The sequence below is a fragment of the Bufo bufo genome, chromosome 2 (genome assembly GCF_905171765.1).
Source record: "Bufo bufo chromosome 2, aBufBuf1.1, whole genome shotgun sequence".
Lineage (NCBI taxonomy): Eukaryota > Metazoa > Chordata > Amphibia > Anura > Bufonidae > Bufo > Bufo bufo.
The window spans coordinates 70,490,766-70,510,809 of NC_053390.1; the positions used below are offsets into that span (position 1 = coordinate 70,490,766).

Genomic DNA, 20,044 nt, shown 5'->3' on the forward strand with positions numbered 1-20,044 from the left:
GCAGCAGCTATACCCCCATGGTCTTGCCCATGTCCCTCAAATTTTTTCCAGCTTCCCACTACATCGTCTGCAATGATGCAATATGAAATGGTGCCATTAGAAAGTACATCTTGTCCCACAAAAAACAAGCCCTCATATGGCTATGTCCTTCCAAGGGCTTATGGGATTTTCCAGGATTACTTTTTTTTTTTTTTTTAAACAGATATGCTCATGTAGTTTCTTACCTCATGTACATCTTCCAGTTTGGACTCTTCTGACCATGTAGATCAATCTCGCTTGTTTAAAATAAACCCCTTTAAGACAATTCTTTGTCCATCACAATCTTTCTCTCAGCAGGGTATGGCTTATGACACAAATAATGACCAGGTAATCCGTTTCTGTTACAATTTATTGTGTTGATTCTCTCAATATACAGTTTTGTTAGAATCTTTTACACTTAAAAAAGGAATGATAAAACAAGTCCCGCAATCAGGACCTAACGAATAAAGCCTTTTTGTATCAATTATGTTAATGACATGACATAGGTATTTACTCCCAGTAATTTAAATGCTTTGTACTTAACACAAAAAAGTACCCTGCAGGCACACACACACACGCATACACATACACTAGAATAGTTTCCAGGATTTTCACAGAAAACCTGGAACTGTCCACCAAAATATTACACATATTTGTCCAGAGCTAATTACAGCTGCAGTCCCACTTAGCCCATGAGCGTGCAATTTAAGTGGCCCCGAATGTGGCTTCTGGCTGGAAGGTGCATGAAGTGCACGACATCCACGATTACAGGAGGTGGCGGTGACGAACCAAGTGCTTAAAGCATTTAGAGGGTCCAGCAAATAACCTCATGTGACAGAGCGTACAGAACAGTTCACTTCTAACCTTGATTTTTTTTTTTCCAGGAAAATGCAGGCGTGATTTGTGGCGCCACAGGAGTGAAACAGTAGGGGACAAAGAAAAAAACAAAACGAAAAAAAAAAAAAATTCTTCTAAGAAACAGTTGTGTAAAAGCTTAAATTATACTTGACAGGATGGCCGAGGAGTATCACTGAAGAATGTGCCGAGTTTCACTAAATAAAACAAATGGACAAAAGGAAAGAAAAGGGGCGGACATTGTTTTGAGGCTGCCAGAGGATCTTTTGATGCATTGCACATTAGGAGGGAAAGGGTTAAAAGACTGCGCCACCTCTTGTAGGACCTCTCCCCTAGCTCCACAGGCTGGCATAGTTTCCGTGAAGACCCGTTGGCAAAGGACCGCCTGCCACAAAGAGTTTTGTTCCGGACGAGTCGTAGCAGTGGGTGTAAACAGCATTAGGGCAGCAGTCGATATCAGAGAAGTAATTCCTCCACATGTCATTGTGGTTCTGAGGAGACAAAAAATAAAAAAAAAAGTTAAATTTACCTTGTTGGCCAAGGGAGGACATTTATTGCATTACAAGGTTTGATAAAGAGCAGCTTCCTTTAGGCTACTTTCACACTTGCGTTGTGCTGTCTGGTTTTGAGATCCGGCACATGGTCTCAAAACCGCAGCACAACGCTTCAGTTTTGTCCCCATTCACGGGCAATGGGTACAAAACTAAACAAAATGAAACGGAGTGCACCAGAATGCATTTTGTTTTTGTTCGCTGCGTTCCCACGCCGGACACAAAATTGCTGCAAGCGGAGTTTTTGTGTCCAGCTTGGGAAACTGAACAAGCCAGATCTGGCTCCAGAAACCATGTAAGTCAGTGGTGTCAGATCCGTTTTTTCGAACACGAAAAAAAAAACAACAGATCCAGCGCCCCTTGACTTACAATGGTTTTAGTGCCGGATCCGGTTTCCTTCATTTTCAATATAATACAACTGGATCAGTTCTGAACGGATGCAGCAGGTTGTATTATTCGAACGGCTGCGCTTCGCTGTAGTTTTGAGATTCCCTGCCGGATCTCAAAACCATACAGCATAAACGCATATGTGAAAGAAGCCTTAGATGAACCTACATTGGTCATAAAAATGTATTAGTAAAACTGGTCCTTATATACACGGGAACAATCAGATAACAGGATAGACGTTTCCCAGAATATAGGCGCTGTTTATGGCGACCTGTGCTCTGCCTATGCTGAAGCAGGGACGTGCTGTAATGACAGCCTGTGCGTGCCAACAGACTGCAATAGGTTACAGTATTAGCTTCAAATCACTCTCGCTCATACATGAAGCAACTACCCAATTCACAAGCCTTTGTCCACCTTCTATCTACCATTTCCCACTCAGTCCAGGATCCTGTAATACACTGCACACTGTGGTTTTTGTCTGGCCGCCTCTCGGCATGTTTGCAGTGCTGCGGCCGCATCTTAGACCCCCCCCCCCATTATAGTGAATGGAGCCGGGCGGACTTCTGGTAGCACAAGTGTGCAAGCGTTAGTATGGATCCGGCAGGCTGTTCCTCTGCCAGAACAGCCTGCCAGACAATCCTAACGCTAATGTGAAAGAAGCCTTAAAAGGGTACATTCAAGTGTTTGGCAAGCACATAGATTTCTGCAAGCACCATTTGGATGAGTCGCAGAAACCCCATGAAAAAAAATCTGTGGGTCTGAATATCCCTTAATACACAGACTTTATTAAAATGTAAATTTTCCATGTGAGAGTGTAAAAACTTTTACAAAGCCAGATAAACCCTTTAAACAGATCCATTGAGATGGCTGCATGGATAAACTCATGAAAGTAGTCACTACCTATACAACTTTGGTCCCTAAGACCTCAGCTCAGACTGAAGACCTCAAAATTAGAGATGGCCTTGCAATTCGCCCAGCGGTCGTTTCGCGGCAAACTTTGCTTGTTTGCGATTCGCCGAACATGCGAAAATATGGAGATATTCGCACGCGCTATATTTTTTTGCATAGCGCCGAACCTTGACCCATGAAACATCCATCAGGTGGGACAGGACAGCCAATTGAGACGTTTCAGCACATGGACACACCCCCAACCTTATAACAGAACCCGATCTGGCAGCCATTTTACATTGTGTGTTTTTCCAGTGTAGGGAGAGGTTGCATTTTGGAGCAGGGACAGTTAGGGAAACCAAATGCTAGCTAATAGGGCCACAAAAGTCCCTTTAAGGACTGGTATAGGTGTGCTATCAATAGGTGCGATATAGAGGGGTGTGATATACTTATAATATACTTTCTAACATAGAAATTATATTATAGTGTAGTGTATTTGTATTGTGCAGTATTGTGAGCGGTTCTGTTGCGATATCGCAGCTAGATAGAGGGACAAACGCTATTGGAGTAACTAATTGCAACGGGTGTGATATACCTGTTAGCCTAAAAAAAAAAAACTGCTTGAGGGTTACGATATACCTTCTTCCACGAAATCCTGATTGAGGGGTGCTATATACCAGTTTCCACCAAATACTGATTGATGGGTGCCATATACCTTCTTCCACAAAATACTGATTGAGGGGTGCCATATACCTGTTTCTGCCAAATCCTGATTGAGGGGTGCCATATACCTTCTTCCACGAAATACTGATTGAGGGGTGCTATATACCTGTTTCCGACAAATACTAATTTAGGGTGCTATTGCTACATATCATCTTCCACCAAATACTGATGGAGGTCTGTGATACACCTGCTTCCACAAAATACTGATTGAGGGGTGCCATATACCTGTTTCCACCAAATACTGATTGTGGGGTGCAATATACCTTCTTCCACAAATACTGCTCTTCTCTACGGACTTAGGCAGAGGGTCATTTAGAAAAGGGAGGGATGGTAGGGGATGGGCAGGTGCACCAGACCGGAGCCTAAATGGGAAGTTGGAGAAGGCGCGTGCGATAACTTCAAAGGGCGCACCAGAGTTGGTTGAGTGGCTCACTCAGCCTTCCGCTTCTGTACCCTCCTCACTCTCTGCTGTGTGCACCCCCAAAGACACCACCACAACCTTAGCCCCTCCACTCGAGTCAGTGAAATTATTTTCCCATCCATTCCCAGACCTTACCGATGCGCAGCCATTCTTGGCATCAGATGAGGAAGAGGAGGTAGCAACGGCCGCCACCCAGCGGTCTGACCACAGTACCCAGATCAGCCCAAGGACGGTGGTCCCCGCTGTTGCTGCTTACTCCGAGATCTCTAATGTCAGTGGTAGTGAAGGTGACGATGACGTGTCGATGGACTTCACGTGGGTGCCCACAAGAGAGATAGAAGAGGGGAGAGACAGCAGATAGGGAGGAGAAGCAGGAAGAACTCGCAGTGCACAGGAGGCAAAAAAGCAGACTGCAAATGTATCTGGAGCGAGCCATCCACCATGCACGGTCACATCTTGCGCTCCCAGGATGCCGGCACATGGCTTCACAGTGTGGGCGTTTTTTTAACATTTCAGCTGCTGATAATAGTGTTGTCATCTGCAGTCTGTGCTGTCAATGCATAAAAGTCGCGGAAAGCCCAACACTCACCTAGGGATGACCGCCTTAAGAAGGCACCTAGCCTCCAATCCCCGAGTCCAGTGGGAGCAACGCAGTCAGAACCCACAAAGCCACACTCCCGGCGCTCCACGTTCTGCCTCTTCTCCTTCTCGTCTCTCCTCCCATTTGTCCTCCACTCCACCTTCCACGTGCCGTTGTCGCGTTCATCTGGCAGAAGACAGGCTTCCGTGGCCCAAATGTTTGAGCGTAAAAACAAGATTTTGTAAAACTTACCAGTAAAATCTCTTTCTCGCTCTTCACTGGGGGACACAGACCATGGGTATAGCCAGAGGTCGCAATAACGCCTGTACAAGCGCCATAGACGCCTGTTCAGACCATTTTACTCCTTGAAAAAAGTCCCTAGTACCAATACGCCTTAGACTTTTCCCCTACATTCAGCAGCTCAGGGCGCGCAGTGGACGGCACAGGTAGCGCAGAAATGCTGCCTGTGCCTGACATAACCAATAAAAAAGCTCCTCACAGCAAGGAGCTTTGTTATTGGTTGCTTTGAGCGGGCTGCCGACCATTCGGCACGCTACTGTAAAGATGTAGCGCGCAATCTATCTATATGTGCACACCATCTGCACAGGGCAGCCAGTGCTGCCCACACTCTACAACACTCGGAGCACCATGTGCAGAAACTAGAGCAGCGCTCGTCCTCCGGTCCCAGCTGCTGCTCAGGATGAGCCCAGTAAGTTAGCTCCTCTTCTCTTGCGGTGAGACGCGCTATAGGGGGCCACCAGGTATCTTCTCTACAATGTGTGCCACTGTCAATGCACCAAAAGAATGTTCTGAGGATTACCGGATGCTGTGAACTTGTATAATACCGGACTGTGCCAAGCTTTTCATCCTGTGACTGGGTGACAAAAAAGGTATTACTCTATCTCACTCAAAACCTGGGCCGATTTCCTGCTCAGGATGAGCCCAGTAAGTTAACTCCTCTTCTCCTGTGGTGAGAGGCACTGTGGGTACAGGGGCACCAGCTGTCACCTCTACAGTGTGTGTATTCATCCATGGTGTATGGGCACGGAAGGAGCTGTGGCACTCACTAGATAAGTACAACGGAGTATGTATTACGTATTGATGCGGACAATATCAGGACCGACCGGAGCAACAGAGGCCCATGGAGATGGGGGGGGGGGCGGGACGGGGACCCACAAGTGATGCTAGGAACCCCCTGGAAGACAGAGGATGTCATAATCAGGTGCGGAACCAGCACCAAAAAAAGGATGTAAGGATGAATAGCCCCTGTATCCACTGGTGGCACCCTTATAACACTAGGGTAAGAGTGTCGGGCGCCTGCGAGAACCAACTGTAGCCACGCCCTCTTGGAAATAAGCGAAGGCACCTAGAGCCGTAGAAGATGTTTAGTTACTCCCCGCTAGTGGATCACTAGTGGAAGGGGGAAACGCTACGGAAGCACGGTGATGTGCAACACTCCGCCTATGGAAGGATAGCGGACAGTCGGAACCGTATTCAATGGTAGAGTAATTAGCTACCTAAGGAAGGTGTGAGCATACGGCAAATACTGGTCAGTGGTAGGGAGAATACCCCACCTAAGAAGGGGGGCGAATGTCCATAGCGAACTAGCGCATATGGCGAGTCCTGGACCCCGTGGAGTGCAATAGTGCACCTAAGGGGGTAATGCATACAGCACATAATGTAACCAGTGACAATATCATCGCACCACCGATGGATCTGCATATGGCAGGTCCCGAACCCCAAGTCATTGTACTTAGTCCACCTATCGCAGGGGACAATGTATAAAGCAGGCACTGTATCCTGAAGTAGTGCAGTTAAACCACCAAAGGAAGTGGGTAATGCATACGACAGTACTACTGGCCACCTAGACGCAATCTCTGGAAGATTGCTTCGGACTCATATCAGGATCCGAATCAGAGATTCTCCCCTCTTTCTAGACAGACCCGCCCCAGTAAGGGAGGGTGTGTCTGAGCATGATTTTTAGGGAGGAAGAGTAGGGGAGCATAAATATTCGAGGAGAAAATTGTCCTGCTGCGGTTCGCTTTCGCGTAGAGCTACCCTTCAGAATCTCGCCCCTGGCAGTTGTGGACTGCGCAGGCGGGGACTTATCAACCAAACCACCCGAGGGTGGAACGGAAACTCCCAGAAGTCTCTCCACCAGATTGCGAAGGTGGTGCATTATTAACCAAAGAACCCCGGAGGGTGGATGGGAGATTTCAGCGGACCCCACTGGATTGCGCAGGTGGAGAATTATTAACCAACAACCAGGAGGGTGGATTGGGAATCCCAGAGGTCCTCCACTGTATGGCGCAGGTGGAGAATTTATCAACCAAACGGCCCCGTAGGACAGATTGGGATCCTGCAGAGAACCTTCACTGAGTTGCGCAGGTGGAGAATAATCAACCAACCCTGCGGTGGTCCGTCATTGGATTTTGCAGGTGGAGAATGATCAACCAAACGGCCCCGGAGGACGGATTGGGATCCTACAGTGGTCCCGCATTGGATAGTGCAGGTGGAGAATCATCAACCAAAACGGCCCCGGAGGACGGAATTGGGATCCTGCAGTGGTCCTTCACTGGATTGCGCTGGTGGAAAATCATCAAACGGCCCAGGAGGACGGATTGGATCCTGCAGGGGTCCGTCACTGGATTGCGCATGTGGAGAATCATCAACCAAACGGCCCAGAGGCGGTATTGGGAATTATGCGAGTGTGGCTGAGTAGGGGGACCCGTATGGACGGACATGTCCTATATTATTATTATTATTATTATTTTTTTTATAAAACTAGGAAGCCGGCCTCAATGACAAGAGGCAGTAAGGGGTTAAATCCTCCACTCATGTACAGTGTACTTAGGGGAAGGGCCCCAGATAATCAGGTGCCAGCCTAAGAATGGTCGGTGGCCATGAAGGGTTAAGGCAGTGGCTCAGCAGGCGACTGGGGGAGGGGGAGAAGGCTTTTCAGAGATTGCCTCCCCCCCACCTTGCTGCCCCCGGCCGTGTCACAGACCAGGCCGGGCCGTTGATAGCGGGGGTCAAGCAGAGAAGGCGCGGGCCGGAGCACCGATGCGGTGCACGGCCGATCGCGCTGTAGTTAACCCCTTCCGGAGCAGCGGCGTCCGCTTTAAGGGGTGTAATGTGGGAGGTGTCGGGGAGCGGAGTCTCCTCCGCATGTATGACCGTCCGCCCTGCTGGCCGCCATATTTTTTGAGCGGGCGGCAAAAATCTAAGTTAACCCCTTCCCGGAGCGGCGGCATCTGCTCCAAGGGGAGTTAATGTGGGAGGTGTCGGGGGGCGGAGCTCCTCCGCATGTGTGAACGGCCGCCCTGCTGGCCTCCATCGCGGCCGGAGCACCGAAGCGGTGCCGGCCGAACCAAGGGTGGTTAACCCCCTCAGGAGCGACGCGCCCGGCATCCGCTCCTGAAGGGGTGGAGAAAGGTAAATGCCGCCATGTCGGTGAGCGGAATATGTGCCACTCCTTGCTGCGCTCCGCGTCCTGCACCAAAGCACGATTCCTCCTATGTAAATAAGGAATTAGCACAAGGGAGTTACATAGTCCACCTAATTTGGCGCCAGTAAGCATACCGCACCTATTAACCCCCTATGTCCTCCTCAATCAACCAAACGGCCTGTGCCGGAGGGGAATGCTTCAGGGGTGCTGGGCTATGCGGAAGCCCTGTCTGGTCGCAGACTATTGCCACCAAGAGGGAGGCGGGACCAACCCAGAGGGTTAAATACTCACCTAGTCCCGTGTACTCACCTCTCTTCTCTCTCCTGACGCCATCTGGTCCAGCAGGGTCACCCCTTCAGCTACTGGCACCGTAGTGGCAGGACGCTGGAAAGGGGGGCTTGGATGGTTGACCCCTTGGCTGGCGGGATGCAGGGGAGCGAGGCTGCCCTGGTCCACCTTGTCTTCTGTGGGGGAGGCAGCAGTGCGGGACACCGGCACTAGTGCAACTCGACCCCGGGAGAACAGGGAGGCTAGATAAAGCTGTTTGCCCATCTGAAAAAGAAGGGAAAAAAAAAAAATCTTCAGGAGATCCCTGCGGAGCAGGGAGGTCTTGCCTCCTATTGACACTAGAAAAAACTTAAGCTCTCTCTCCAGGCTGGAGGGGGTATAGCTGCCAGGGGAGGAGCTAACAGCTTTATCTAGTGCCAACGCCTCCTAGAGGACATAGCTATACCCACGGTTCCTGTGTCCCCCAATGAATATGGGCGAGAAAAGTTGATGACGCTGGATAACCCTCTTGCCCAATGGCTGACTGCTGACCTGTCAGAACTGCTAGCCCACAAACTATTGCCATATAAACTGGTGGACTCGGAAGCCTTTAGAAAATTTGTGGCCATTGGCACACCACAATGGAAGGTCCCAGGAAGGAAATATTTCTACCAGAAGGGCATCCCAGAGCTATATATCCACGTTCAGCGGCAAGTGAATAAATCTCTGTCACAGAGTGTTAGTGCCAAGATACATCTGACCACAGACACGTGATCAAGCAAACACGGGCAGGGAAGGTACATAACTTATACTGCCCACTGGGTGAACCTTCTGACGGCCCTCAAGCATGTAACCTGTGGCTCCCATGTGGATTTGGTGTTACCGCCAAGGATTGCATGCAGGCCTGCCTCTTCTCCTCCTCCTACACCATCTCAGCTTACTCCTCCTTTTCCACTGCTACCGCCTCTTCCGCTGTGCCCCCCAAGCATCCCAGAACCTATTCAATGTCCCAGGTGAGACGTTGCCATGCTGTGCTGCGGCTGTTGTGCCTGGAAGCCAAGAGCCACACCGGTCCTGCACTGCTTTCAGCTCTGCGGTCACAGGCCAATCAGTGGCTAACCCCGCTCAATTTGACAGTTGGTAAAGTGGTGTGCGACAACGGTGCCAATCTGCTGAGTGCGCTGAAACATGGCAAAATGACACATGTGCCGTGCATGGCACACGTCCTGAACTTAGTCGTGCAGCGATTCGTTGCCAAATACCCCGGTGTCCAGGACGTCTTGCAGCAGGCCAGGAAAATCTCTGGCCATTTTAGAAGATTTTACACAGCCATGCCTTGCCTTGCTGACGTTCAGCGGCGACACCTTGCATATGCTTGATAGGCTGCTCCAGCAGAAACGTGCCGTTAACGACTACCTGTACGAACTCTACGGCAGGACAGGTTCTGGGGAGCTTGGTTTCTTTTCACCACGCCAGTGGCTGCTCATGCACAACGCATGCAGAATTCTGCGGCCGTTAGATGAGATCACCAAACTGGTCAGTCGCAGCCAGGGCGCCATCAGTGACATCGCCTTCTTTCTGGAGCGTGCATTGCATTGTGTCATTGATCAAGCAGTCAAGGAGCTGGAAGATGAGGAAGTCACAATGCTGAGTGAATTCCCAGGGAAGGAGGGCCTACTCCATCTGAGACAAGTCAGCAGGAGTCTGAAGAGGAGTCAGAGGAGGAGGATGGTGGCTGGAGGGAGGGGGAGGAGCATGAAGAGCAGACTTTAAACTTTTCGGGGATCCCTGGTGTTGTCCGTGGCGAGGAGCCCGAGCGCTCCACCGCTTCCAGATTAGTACAAATGGGGGCCATTTTTGCTCCAGTGTTTGAAGAGGGACCCCCGTATAAAAAGCATAAAGGTCAAGGACCTGTTACCAGCATCACAGTGGGCTGTCAGAATGCAGCATTTCCAGGCCTTGCTGCGAGAGATGCTGCATTCTGCTGTTGCGGGCAGTGGCAGAGGAATTTCCACCCACAGCAAAACAGGTGTGGGTACCAATCCTACAGCGCCTGCAAGAACAGGGTGCTTTGAAGATGTGTTGGTCACTTCAGATATGAGAATTCTTGCAGCCAACCTATTGACAGCTGCCCTCCGGATCCAGCCTCAGGGAACGCCTAGACCGGCAGGTGTCCGACTACATCGGGTTAACGGCCGACGTGGACGCTCTGAGAAGCGAGGAACCCCTTGACTACTGGGTGTGCAAGCTTGACCTGTGGCCAGAGCTGGCACAATTTGCCATGGAACTCTTGGCTTGCCCCTCTCCGAAAGGACGATCAGCACAGCAGGGGGGAACGTGACTGATAAGTGCACTCGCCTAGCTCACGACAGTGTGGACTACATCACATTTTTAAAAATGAATGAGGAATGGATCTCGGAGGAATTCAACACCGGTGATGACCACGTGTAATTGAATTTCCTCATGCCAGCCCACACATATCCGCCACCACACAAAACAAAGAATGGTCCTTGCCTTATGTATATATAGCGGAATAAAAGGCCTTTTATGTCAGGTGAATGCCTAATTTTTGGGGCCTGTACTGGCCGACAGTTACATTTTTGATCTCTAGCACATAATCACACCCTTGTCTCACTCCTCTGCCTCTCATTATGGTGGCGTATGAACCGCATTCACCATAAGGACCTTCTATTGTCACAGGGTTATGTGACTGTGCCCCTCACCCCGTACTGTGCCCCCTTATACCTGCATTGTGCCCTCTTACAACACACTGTGCAGTGCCCGTAGTCATTCCCTGTACTGTGCCCTCTTATACCCTTTTATCCGGTCACGGTATGGCGGTGTTATGCGGTCACTGTACAGAGAGGTTATCCGGTCAATGTATGGCGGTGGTATCCAATAACTGGATGGCCATAACTGTATCCCTTCTCCTGCCCATGCCATCCTTTTTTAGACCTGCCATGAGCGGGAAAAATATGCAGATTGTGGTGCTAAGGAACCTTGCGCCAAAATAGGTCAGAAATATGCCAAACAGACGTATTTCTATATAATAAATGACCACCTAATTGTATTATTATTCGGGGGTAGGGCTAATATCTTTATATTATATAGATTCTAGTGTATTATACTGCGCCCTGTATTTCCCAGTAGAAAATGATCCTTGGGAAACACAGTCCTCATCCCTGACCACCAGGACCAGGTAGCGCTCTGTCAGTACATGGCGGCCTCCCCTCTCTGCTGCTCCGCTGTGTACTGGTGCTTATTCTGACACTAGGGCTGGGTTCACATCCTATTTTTGCCATCCATTTAATGCATACCAAAATTGTATGCGTTAACAGATGCCTCAGACTGATGCCGTACAGTGGCGTCCGTTCACCATACAGTTCCATGGAAGAAAAGAAATTTACGTTAACGTATGCATTTTTTTAATGGTCTCTGCAGGATACAAAAACGTGGAGCGCTGCACATTTGTATACATCAAACTGATAGGAAATAAAAAATTTCTAGGCTCCAGCAGGGCACATTTTTGAGAGTTTCCCTTTAAGACGCATAAAAATTACCCCTGATTAAAATACATATTTTTTTGTGTGAATTTTTGCCAATGATCCCCCTCTGGTATATCACTGTCCATGTTGTGGGACGTTTGTGTCCTTCTAGTAAGTCTTTGTTGGCTGCAAATATGACCTGAAAGTTTTTCAGGTTCGCCTGCCATTAAAGTAGATGGGGCCCGCCGCGAACGCGCATTTTCGAATCGTCCTGATGATGTTCGTCCACCACTACTTAATATGCATCAGTCTTCAGCATCGTGGCTATTAAAGGGGGAGTTTGTCTTACATAATCAACTGGCATTTACCATTAAAAAAATTAAATAAAATTATATATAATATATTTTTTTAATATAAGCCACTTACTAATTGATTATATTTGTCCAAAATCCCTCCCTTCTCTTTCTTCACCAGATTCTGGCATCTCCCCTGGTTATTATGGACTACAGTCACCACTGCAATGCATTAGTGGTGGCCACGCTTGCGTACTGTCAAACAGTTCCAGCCTATCTGGTGGCCGGGATCGCAGTAGCTCAATTTCCAGCCACATCATAAATTTGCTTTCTAGTTTGTCTAAAACTGCTCCAAGGCATGTGCTGCCTATGAGCTCTTCTACACAAGGACATCTGCAATCCAGCGAAGGGACAGAATTATTATAGGTCCAGGGCTTACTCAATATTCCTGGACCTGTAATAAACCTTGCACGTACAAACAAGGGGCAGGATTACTTCATCTCCGCATTGCTTGCCAGTGCCATCATTCATACTAAGGGTCCATTCACACGTCTATATGTGTTTTGCTGATCAGCAAAACACGGACACCGACAATGTGCGTTCCGCATTTTGCGGACCGCAGATCGCCGGCACTCCTAGAAAATGCCTTTTCTTGTACGCAATTGCGGACAAGAATAGGACATTTTCTATTTTTTGGCAGAACGAAAGTGCGGATCCGCAAATGCGGACAGCACATTCCGGCCCCATTGAAAATGAATGGGTCCGCACCGGTTCCGCAAAATTACAGAACGGATGCAGACCCATTTTGCGGACGTGTGAATGGACCCTAACAGGCAACGCCCCCTACAGAGCAGGAAGTTCGAGGCAGGCTCTAAGCTGAAGAGGTGAGACAACCCCTTTAAAACAGGAGAATCCCTTCATCTGATTCCATTGAACTCACCAACCAGCCTTTCCCAGTCGTCAGTTTGAGGATCTCTCCTTTGGACTTCAAGCCGTTTAAATAACCAGTGGAATCATCCAAAAATCTCTGCGCCCGGATGTCGTAAAATAAGAGAGAGCCCTGACCAGTTCCCACAGTGATAATATGCTCATAGAAGCTTACAGAGCGGATACCTGCACAGAGATACAAACAACAAGTGATCAGAATTGTGTTCTCCCTATGTGCAGCAACCATAGAGTACATACATAATATTAATCTCTTTGTGGTATTATTCAGAGCAGAGCTCACAGATCTCCAATTTGAAGGACCTTTACTGAATAGAAAATGAAAATCTATTTTTATTTGTGGTACCCCTAATGTGACATAACTGATTCCAGCAGGTCCAAGCAGCTGAAGCATCAATATGCACCAATGCTGCTGGGGATAAAAATTAAGAGGATCATTCAAACTTGACTCTTTCAGACAGAAGTGAAGGGTCTGCCTCAAGCAAATTAAAGGGGTATACCCATCTCGGACATTGAATGCATATCGCTAGGATATGCCCCTAATGTCTGATAGGTGTGGGTCCCACCTCTGGGACCCGCACATATACTTAGAACGGAGCCTGCGAACTGCCAGAGAGCGCATGCGCAGCCCACCTCCACTTATTCCAATAGAATTTTCGGCTCCCCAATAGGAATGAATGGAGGGTGGCCAGGAATGTAAAGCGCGAATCCCACCTCTGGCGATATGCCCCCAATGTCTGAGATGGGAACATCCCTGTAACTGTTAACCCAGTCACAATGCCTTGTAGGGCTAGCTCGGATGAATGTATTGTTACCTTTTGAAGTACTTTTTAATCCATAGCAAAAAAGAAGAAAAGTGCACAAAAGGCGGGAAAGAGCCAATCTGCGCACCTCTCGATTCCTCTTCAAGCCCCTCCCTTTACTTAAGTGACAGCCAGGTTCCTGCAGTCTCATCTCTCAAGAAAAGGGTGGGGCTGACAGAGCAAGCAGGAGGAGAAAGTGCTCAGACACCATCTCCGTGCACTTAACTGCTCATTTCAATAAGGATTAAAAGTACTTTTTTCTCCAGAAGGAAGCAACGGATCACTAACTGAAAGATATCAATACATGCAGCTCAGCTAGCCCTACAAGGCATTGTGCCTGGTTTAACAGTGAATTTCCCGGGGACAGACTCTATTTGAAAGGGGTTCCTCTGACTTAAAGGCTATGGACACCTTTGGAGATCATTTTTATATTATTGCATTGTAATCATTTTGAGCTAAAAAATAATTTTTTTTCAATTGGTCTTTATTAAAAATGTTGAGCCTCTTTCTCTGTATAGCTTTGAGATTCTCTAGTAGCAGGCTCTGTATTTTTCCAGTGTTCCATCAAGCAGCTCAGCTGATGGCTCCTTATCTCTGCTCTCTGACCTTTCAGAACCCTCATAGCTAAATTCTTATCTTACTGATAAGAATGTGGCTTAAATGTAGCTAAATATTTATATATAATTTTTTTTAAAGACCAATTAAATATTTTTTTGGCTCAAAATGGGTAAATTGCAATAATAAACAAATTGCCCCAAAGGTGTAAATAGCCTTTAACCCCTTAATGACCAGCCTGTTTTGGGCCTTACTGACCATGCGATTTGGTCATTAGCTACAACTTATTTTTCTGTCTATGTAGCAGTATGGGGCTTGTTTTCAAGTTGTAGTTTTTAACAGTGTCATTTTGGGGTACACATAACTTACGGATTAACTTTTATTAACTCTTTTTGGGAAGGGGATGGATTAAAAACATTGTTACTCTTTTGCTCATGGGTGTATAATGAAAATGACACTTCTGCCTCTCTGGCTTAAAGTGGCTTTCCATGTTTTTAATATCGATAGCCTATCCTCAGAATAGGCCATCAATATTACATGTGCAGGGGTCTGATGCCCCGTACTTTTGCCGTTCAGCTGTTTCAAAGTAGCTCTGAAATGGCACAGCTCCGTCCATTATGTAGTGGATGGAGATGGTTACTGCAGTGGTGCTCCCATTAAAGTAAAAAGAAAGCAGTGCTGTAGTTACAAGCTGCGTCCACTACACAATAGATGGTCCTGGTGCTGACTTTCAGTACGGGAACTACTCTAAAGTAGCTGATCGCCAGGGGTGTGGGATGCCAGACCCCCGCCAATCTGATATCGATGGCATATCCTAAGGACAGGTCATCAATAGTAAAGGAGTGAACAACCCATTTAATACTTAATAGTCTCCTAAATAAGCTAATAGATTATGAGGGAATTATTTTTTTATATTATATGTAACCCATCAGTCTTCCCATATACTCACCACTGCCTTGCTCCCTGCAGTACACGGACCTAGTGTTCTCTGGCGGCTGCCGTGGATCAAGGAAAGACACATGTGCCTGGGATCCCACAGCATAGACGGACCACTCCAGACCATAGGAAAGACACACATTCTCTCTGCAATAGGGCAGCTTGGTAGAGAGCAGCTGAATGCAATCAGAAAAAGTGGAATCGGTCAGTAATTAGACATAAAATCATCAATTGCACCTTACAATGTAGTACCTGCCTCAACAAAAGCACACACACAATGTAGTAAAGCAGTACTGCCCAGGGTTACAACATGACAATCTGTGCCTAGATCCTAAAGCATGTAGAGATTCAACATTATGTGAGAAATACCGTATTTTTCGCCCCATAAGATGCATCCCCCCCCCCCCCAAAAGTGGAGGGAAAATGCCCCTGCATCTTATGGGGCAAATACTAATGAGCAGCTTCCATTATGGAAGCGCACATTAGTACCGGAGGACCAGGAAGCGGTGAAGGCTCTGTAGTCACCACTTCCTGGTCCTCGGTTGTTGGTTGTGAAATCTGCGCACAGCTTAAGCGCGCTCTGTGATCTCGCGCTGTGCGAGGCCTTCACAGCACAGCCGGCAGCAAGATGAAGAGGATTGCGCTGTGGGTGAGGAGAGGCGGTGTCTAGGAGCAGGAGAGGTAAGTGTTTTTTTATTTTGTGATCTGAGGCTGCTGGGGGCTGCTTATACAAAGGCTGGGGGCTGATATGAGGCATTGGGTCTCATCTGAGGTCTTATTGGGGGTCTTTATATTGGACTCTGATCTGAGGTCTTAATAACATTGGGGATCTGATTGGGGCTCTCAGATGAGGTCTGATTAATATTGGGGGTCTTATTGCTGATGTCATTGCTTTCTAATGAAAAATATTTTTTTCTTATTGTCCTCCTCTAAAACTTAGGTGCGTCTTATGGGGCGAAAAATACGGTAATTACATAATATGACTTTACAGAGCCCCAAATCCTCTGCTTTACTTCACACACTCACTGAGTAATGTAAGGAATTCAGCTTCCACTAGGGGGAGCTCAATAAATATGTACACTATGCAACTTCCATTGAACTCAATGATACATTTGTATTAAATAGTGAAATAGTTTGCCCCGACTTAGTCCTTCCCGACTAATATTCTATAGGTCCATCAGTACATATTTTCATACTGAAGTCCAAAACACCTCATTTACATACCTTGGCTAAAGTGTATTCTGCGGTCCACAAGTGGAAGTAACCATCTAGGGACACCGCTCCCAACTCCTGCAAAACAAAAATACTTTAATCATCTGAGACGGACAAAACAACCTGTCATACAAAGATAACCACACAGCGTCAGTTTTTATTAAGACACTTCATAGACATTAGTTTAGATTTTTTTTTTTATTATTTAAAACCAAAATATTTTTTCACAACTATTTTTAAATGTTCTGATTGGAGAATTTTTTAAAATGTAACTTTTTTGTACATCATTATAAAGGGCGGCCATCTTGCCGGAGCTGCTGCAATTCAGATATTTGCTTTACAGCACCCACATAGACAAAGAAAAATTGGTGCACATTTATTACAGCAGTACGTCACCATGTACGAAGGGCGCACAGTTTTGTGCAACCGGTATTTTGCACAAAATGAATTTTTGATATTTTTCATCGTTAAGGGGGTTTTCCAGGCACCCGATTTTAATTACCTATTCTCAGGTGAGGGTCTGGTAGCTGCTCCATACAAACAGAAGAACATAGGCCTCCTATCTACTGATCAGAGGGGGTCTGAACGCTGGCAAGTGGATAAGTTGTCATGGGACAACCCCAGGGCTATTTGAACTTAAAGGAAAACCCCTACTTTTGACATCAATGGAGTTCCCTTTGTGATGTCATGGGGGGGGAAGGGGTTCTTAAAACAGGGCAGAGATTTAAGGTTCCTTAGATCTCCGCCATTAGACTGGAAGACTAACTGACAGACTGCGGCCATCAGCTTTGGAAGAGAGACACACCTACCTTCTTCCAGCTGTTGAATGCCAGGGCGCGGACCTTGCAGTTTGAAGAATTGCTGCTCTCTTTGGGGATGTCCTTCAATGCTTTGTGGTAAATATGAGCATAGACTGGCACCCGGGAGTGGCTGTGTTGGAAGTTGCATTTATTCATCACCTCGTCGTTAATCTCCCACAGGGCCATCGAGCCATCACGGGAGCCTGAAATGGAAAGGGGGTTCAAACCAACACTGAGCATCTCTGGATGAAATTAAAGGGGTTGTGTCACTTCAGCAAGTGGCATTTATTATGTAGTATGTAGAGAAAGTTAATACCAGGCACTTACTAATGTATTGCGATTGTCCATATTGCCTCCTTTGCTGGCTGGATTTATTTTTCCATCACATTATACACTACTCGTTTCCATGGTGGCCGTGCTTGCACACTATAGGAAACAGTGTGCCGGAGTCCACATATGCCAGTGCTTTTTCCTATAGTGTGCAAGTACAGCAGCTGGATTGCAGGGTGGTCGTAACCATGGAAACGAGTAGTGTATAATGGAAGGGAAAAATGAATCCAGCCACCGAAGCAATAAGGACTATCACAATACATTAGTAAGTGCCTTGTATTAACTTTCTCTACATAATAAATGCTATTTGCTGAAATGAGACAACCCCTTAAAAAGGCCATTTGTGTTATAATAGAAGATTTATAGCCTATGTTCCCCTTTTACAGAATAAATGTACATAAAGATTTGTAATTTTGTAAAAAACATTGCTTTGTTGTTTTGTACTGATCTTCTGTTAGAGCCTGTATATCAGTCCAGAGCTGAAATCGTAATTCTGCTGATCACTACTGGAAAGAGTCAATATAAACCCCCTAGAACTTAGCTGAACTACTAATAGACTAAATTACATAAGATGCACATAGAGTGTCTGCTGTAAAGACACCACTTCTCAGAATGCAGAGCAAGCTCTGTGTAGACGATGCACAAGAAGGGAATGTCTGAAGTCTGCAGAATTGTTAATATAGAGAATTTTCACTGGATTGAAAACATGTTTTAGCACTGTCAGAAAATGTAAATGATGAACAGGATAAGGTGTCCAGTATATCAAAATAATAATATGCCTCATGTTTAATACTAATTAGTAATGTGTTTTTTTTGTTAAATATAACTCACCAGACACAACCAAGGTGTCACTAATCCATGCAATGGAGAAGATCCAGTCGTTGTGACCCTCCTATAAAGAAACAAGAAAATGGAGTTGCAGCAATACAGGTAAGAGATGTAGAGGTTTATGACAAAGTAGCATCTGATCACAGTATGGGAGTCCCCAGCAGCACAGAGCGGTGAAGTGGGAAGTCCCAGATTCCGTTAATCACAGCGTTCATCATCAAAGACTTGGGAGCATGTGACTCACTACATGCGGTAATAGCAAGCTCAGAAATGTTTAAAAAATGCATTTAAATATTTTACATGGAACAATATAAACTTTAAAGTGAATTTACATCATAGGGGACAACTGTTAGAACAGTGGAGGTCTGAGTGCCGAGACCCCACCGATCACAAAAACATGGGTCCTGTGTGACCCTTTATGAAAAGAGCACCTGGCATGCAGCCTGCCAATACATTCATCTATACAGGACCGCCAAAAAAAAAAAAAAAAACGCAATTTGCTACCTGTCTGTCTGTCACCACAAAATGCAGTGCCAGCATGTTATAGAGAAGGAGGAGCTGAGCAGACTAATAAATAGTTTTATGGGAAAAAGATTCATTATAACTTCAAATCTATACATTTATATCTCTGCTCTGTCCGATTTCATTGTTCACATGGAGGTGTTATAACTAACAGCCATCTCTGTATTCACACTCACACAGAGAACACTATCAATCACAGATGTACAGCTATCAATGACTGACAGCTACCTCTGTATGCACACTTACACAGAGAATGCCATCACTAATAACACCTCCCTGTGTACAGATATCAGTGACTGACAGCTACCTCTGTATACACACTTACACAGAGAATGCCATCAATCACTGATAACACCTACCCATGTACAGATATCAGTGACTGACAGATATGTATACACACTTACACAGAGAACACTATCAATCACTGATAACACCTACCCATGTACAGATATCAGTGACTGACAGCTATGTATACACACTTACACAGAGAACACTATCAATCACTGAAAACATCTCCCCTGAGTACAACTATCAGTGACTGACGGATATCTCTGTATACACACTTACACAGAGAATGCAATCAATCACTGATAACACCTCCCCCATGTGCAGCTGAAGTCAGAAATAGCAGATAAACAAATCTATAAATTAAAAGTTTTACTGAATTTTTACCCCCCAAAAAACTAACAAATTCTTGCATTAATACAATAAAAAGCTGTCTTAGAGATTGGCCACTCTGCAATAGTAAGGGTGGCTGCACACGGTGCAACGTGCAGAAAATCTGCAAGAAATCTCCCCCAAACTGGTTTGTGAATGGAGCCATTTCCTATGATGTCATCTTGAGGACCCAGTGCTGCCAAAACAGTGTAGAGGCACTATTTATAGGAGCAGCAACCTCGTCCTAAACCAGCAGGGCAGAAACACTAGGGAAGAAATTTAATGAAGATAACAGGAGCAGGGACATGAAACCAGTAAGTTAACTGTAAATATTAAAGAGTGGACAACCCCTTTAAGCCAACTTACAGCACTAACTGCCTTCTGTTTCACTGTTGAATTCAATGCATAAAACAGTATTGTGGGTTCCCTCTAGTGGTGGCTGCAGGAAGCCAGATTTTCATCACTTAACTATTGGGAATTAAAAAAATTTTCCCCCGAGAATGTGGATTGTGCAAAAATTAGCAACGTCTGAATGCTTCA

At 46.3% G+C, this 20,044-nt stretch overlaps 1 protein-coding gene across 1 annotated transcript in view; it reads right to left on the minus strand.

Annotated features, from left to right (window-relative positions):
* Window positions 1-370: 370 nt before the first annotated feature.
* The window catches only part of DCAF12 (DDB1 and CUL4 associated factor 12), a 56,276-nt gene continuing 36,602 nt past the window's right edge, over window positions 371-20,044 (minus strand). The window contains exons 4-9 of the mRNA XM_040421177.1: window positions 18,329-18,389; window positions 17,177-17,370; window positions 16,380-16,445; window positions 15,169-15,331; window positions 12,857-13,029; window positions 371-1,364 (exon numbers count right to left, since the gene is read on the minus strand). Of these exons, the coding sequence (XP_040277111.1) occupies window positions 1,206-1,364; window positions 12,857-13,029; window positions 15,169-15,331; window positions 16,380-16,445; window positions 17,177-17,370; window positions 18,329-18,389 (816 nt within the window). The 3' untranslated portion in view covers window positions 371-1,205. The remainder of the gene's footprint in view (window positions 1,365-12,856; window positions 13,030-15,168; window positions 15,332-16,379; window positions 16,446-17,176; window positions 17,371-18,328; window positions 18,390-20,044) is intronic.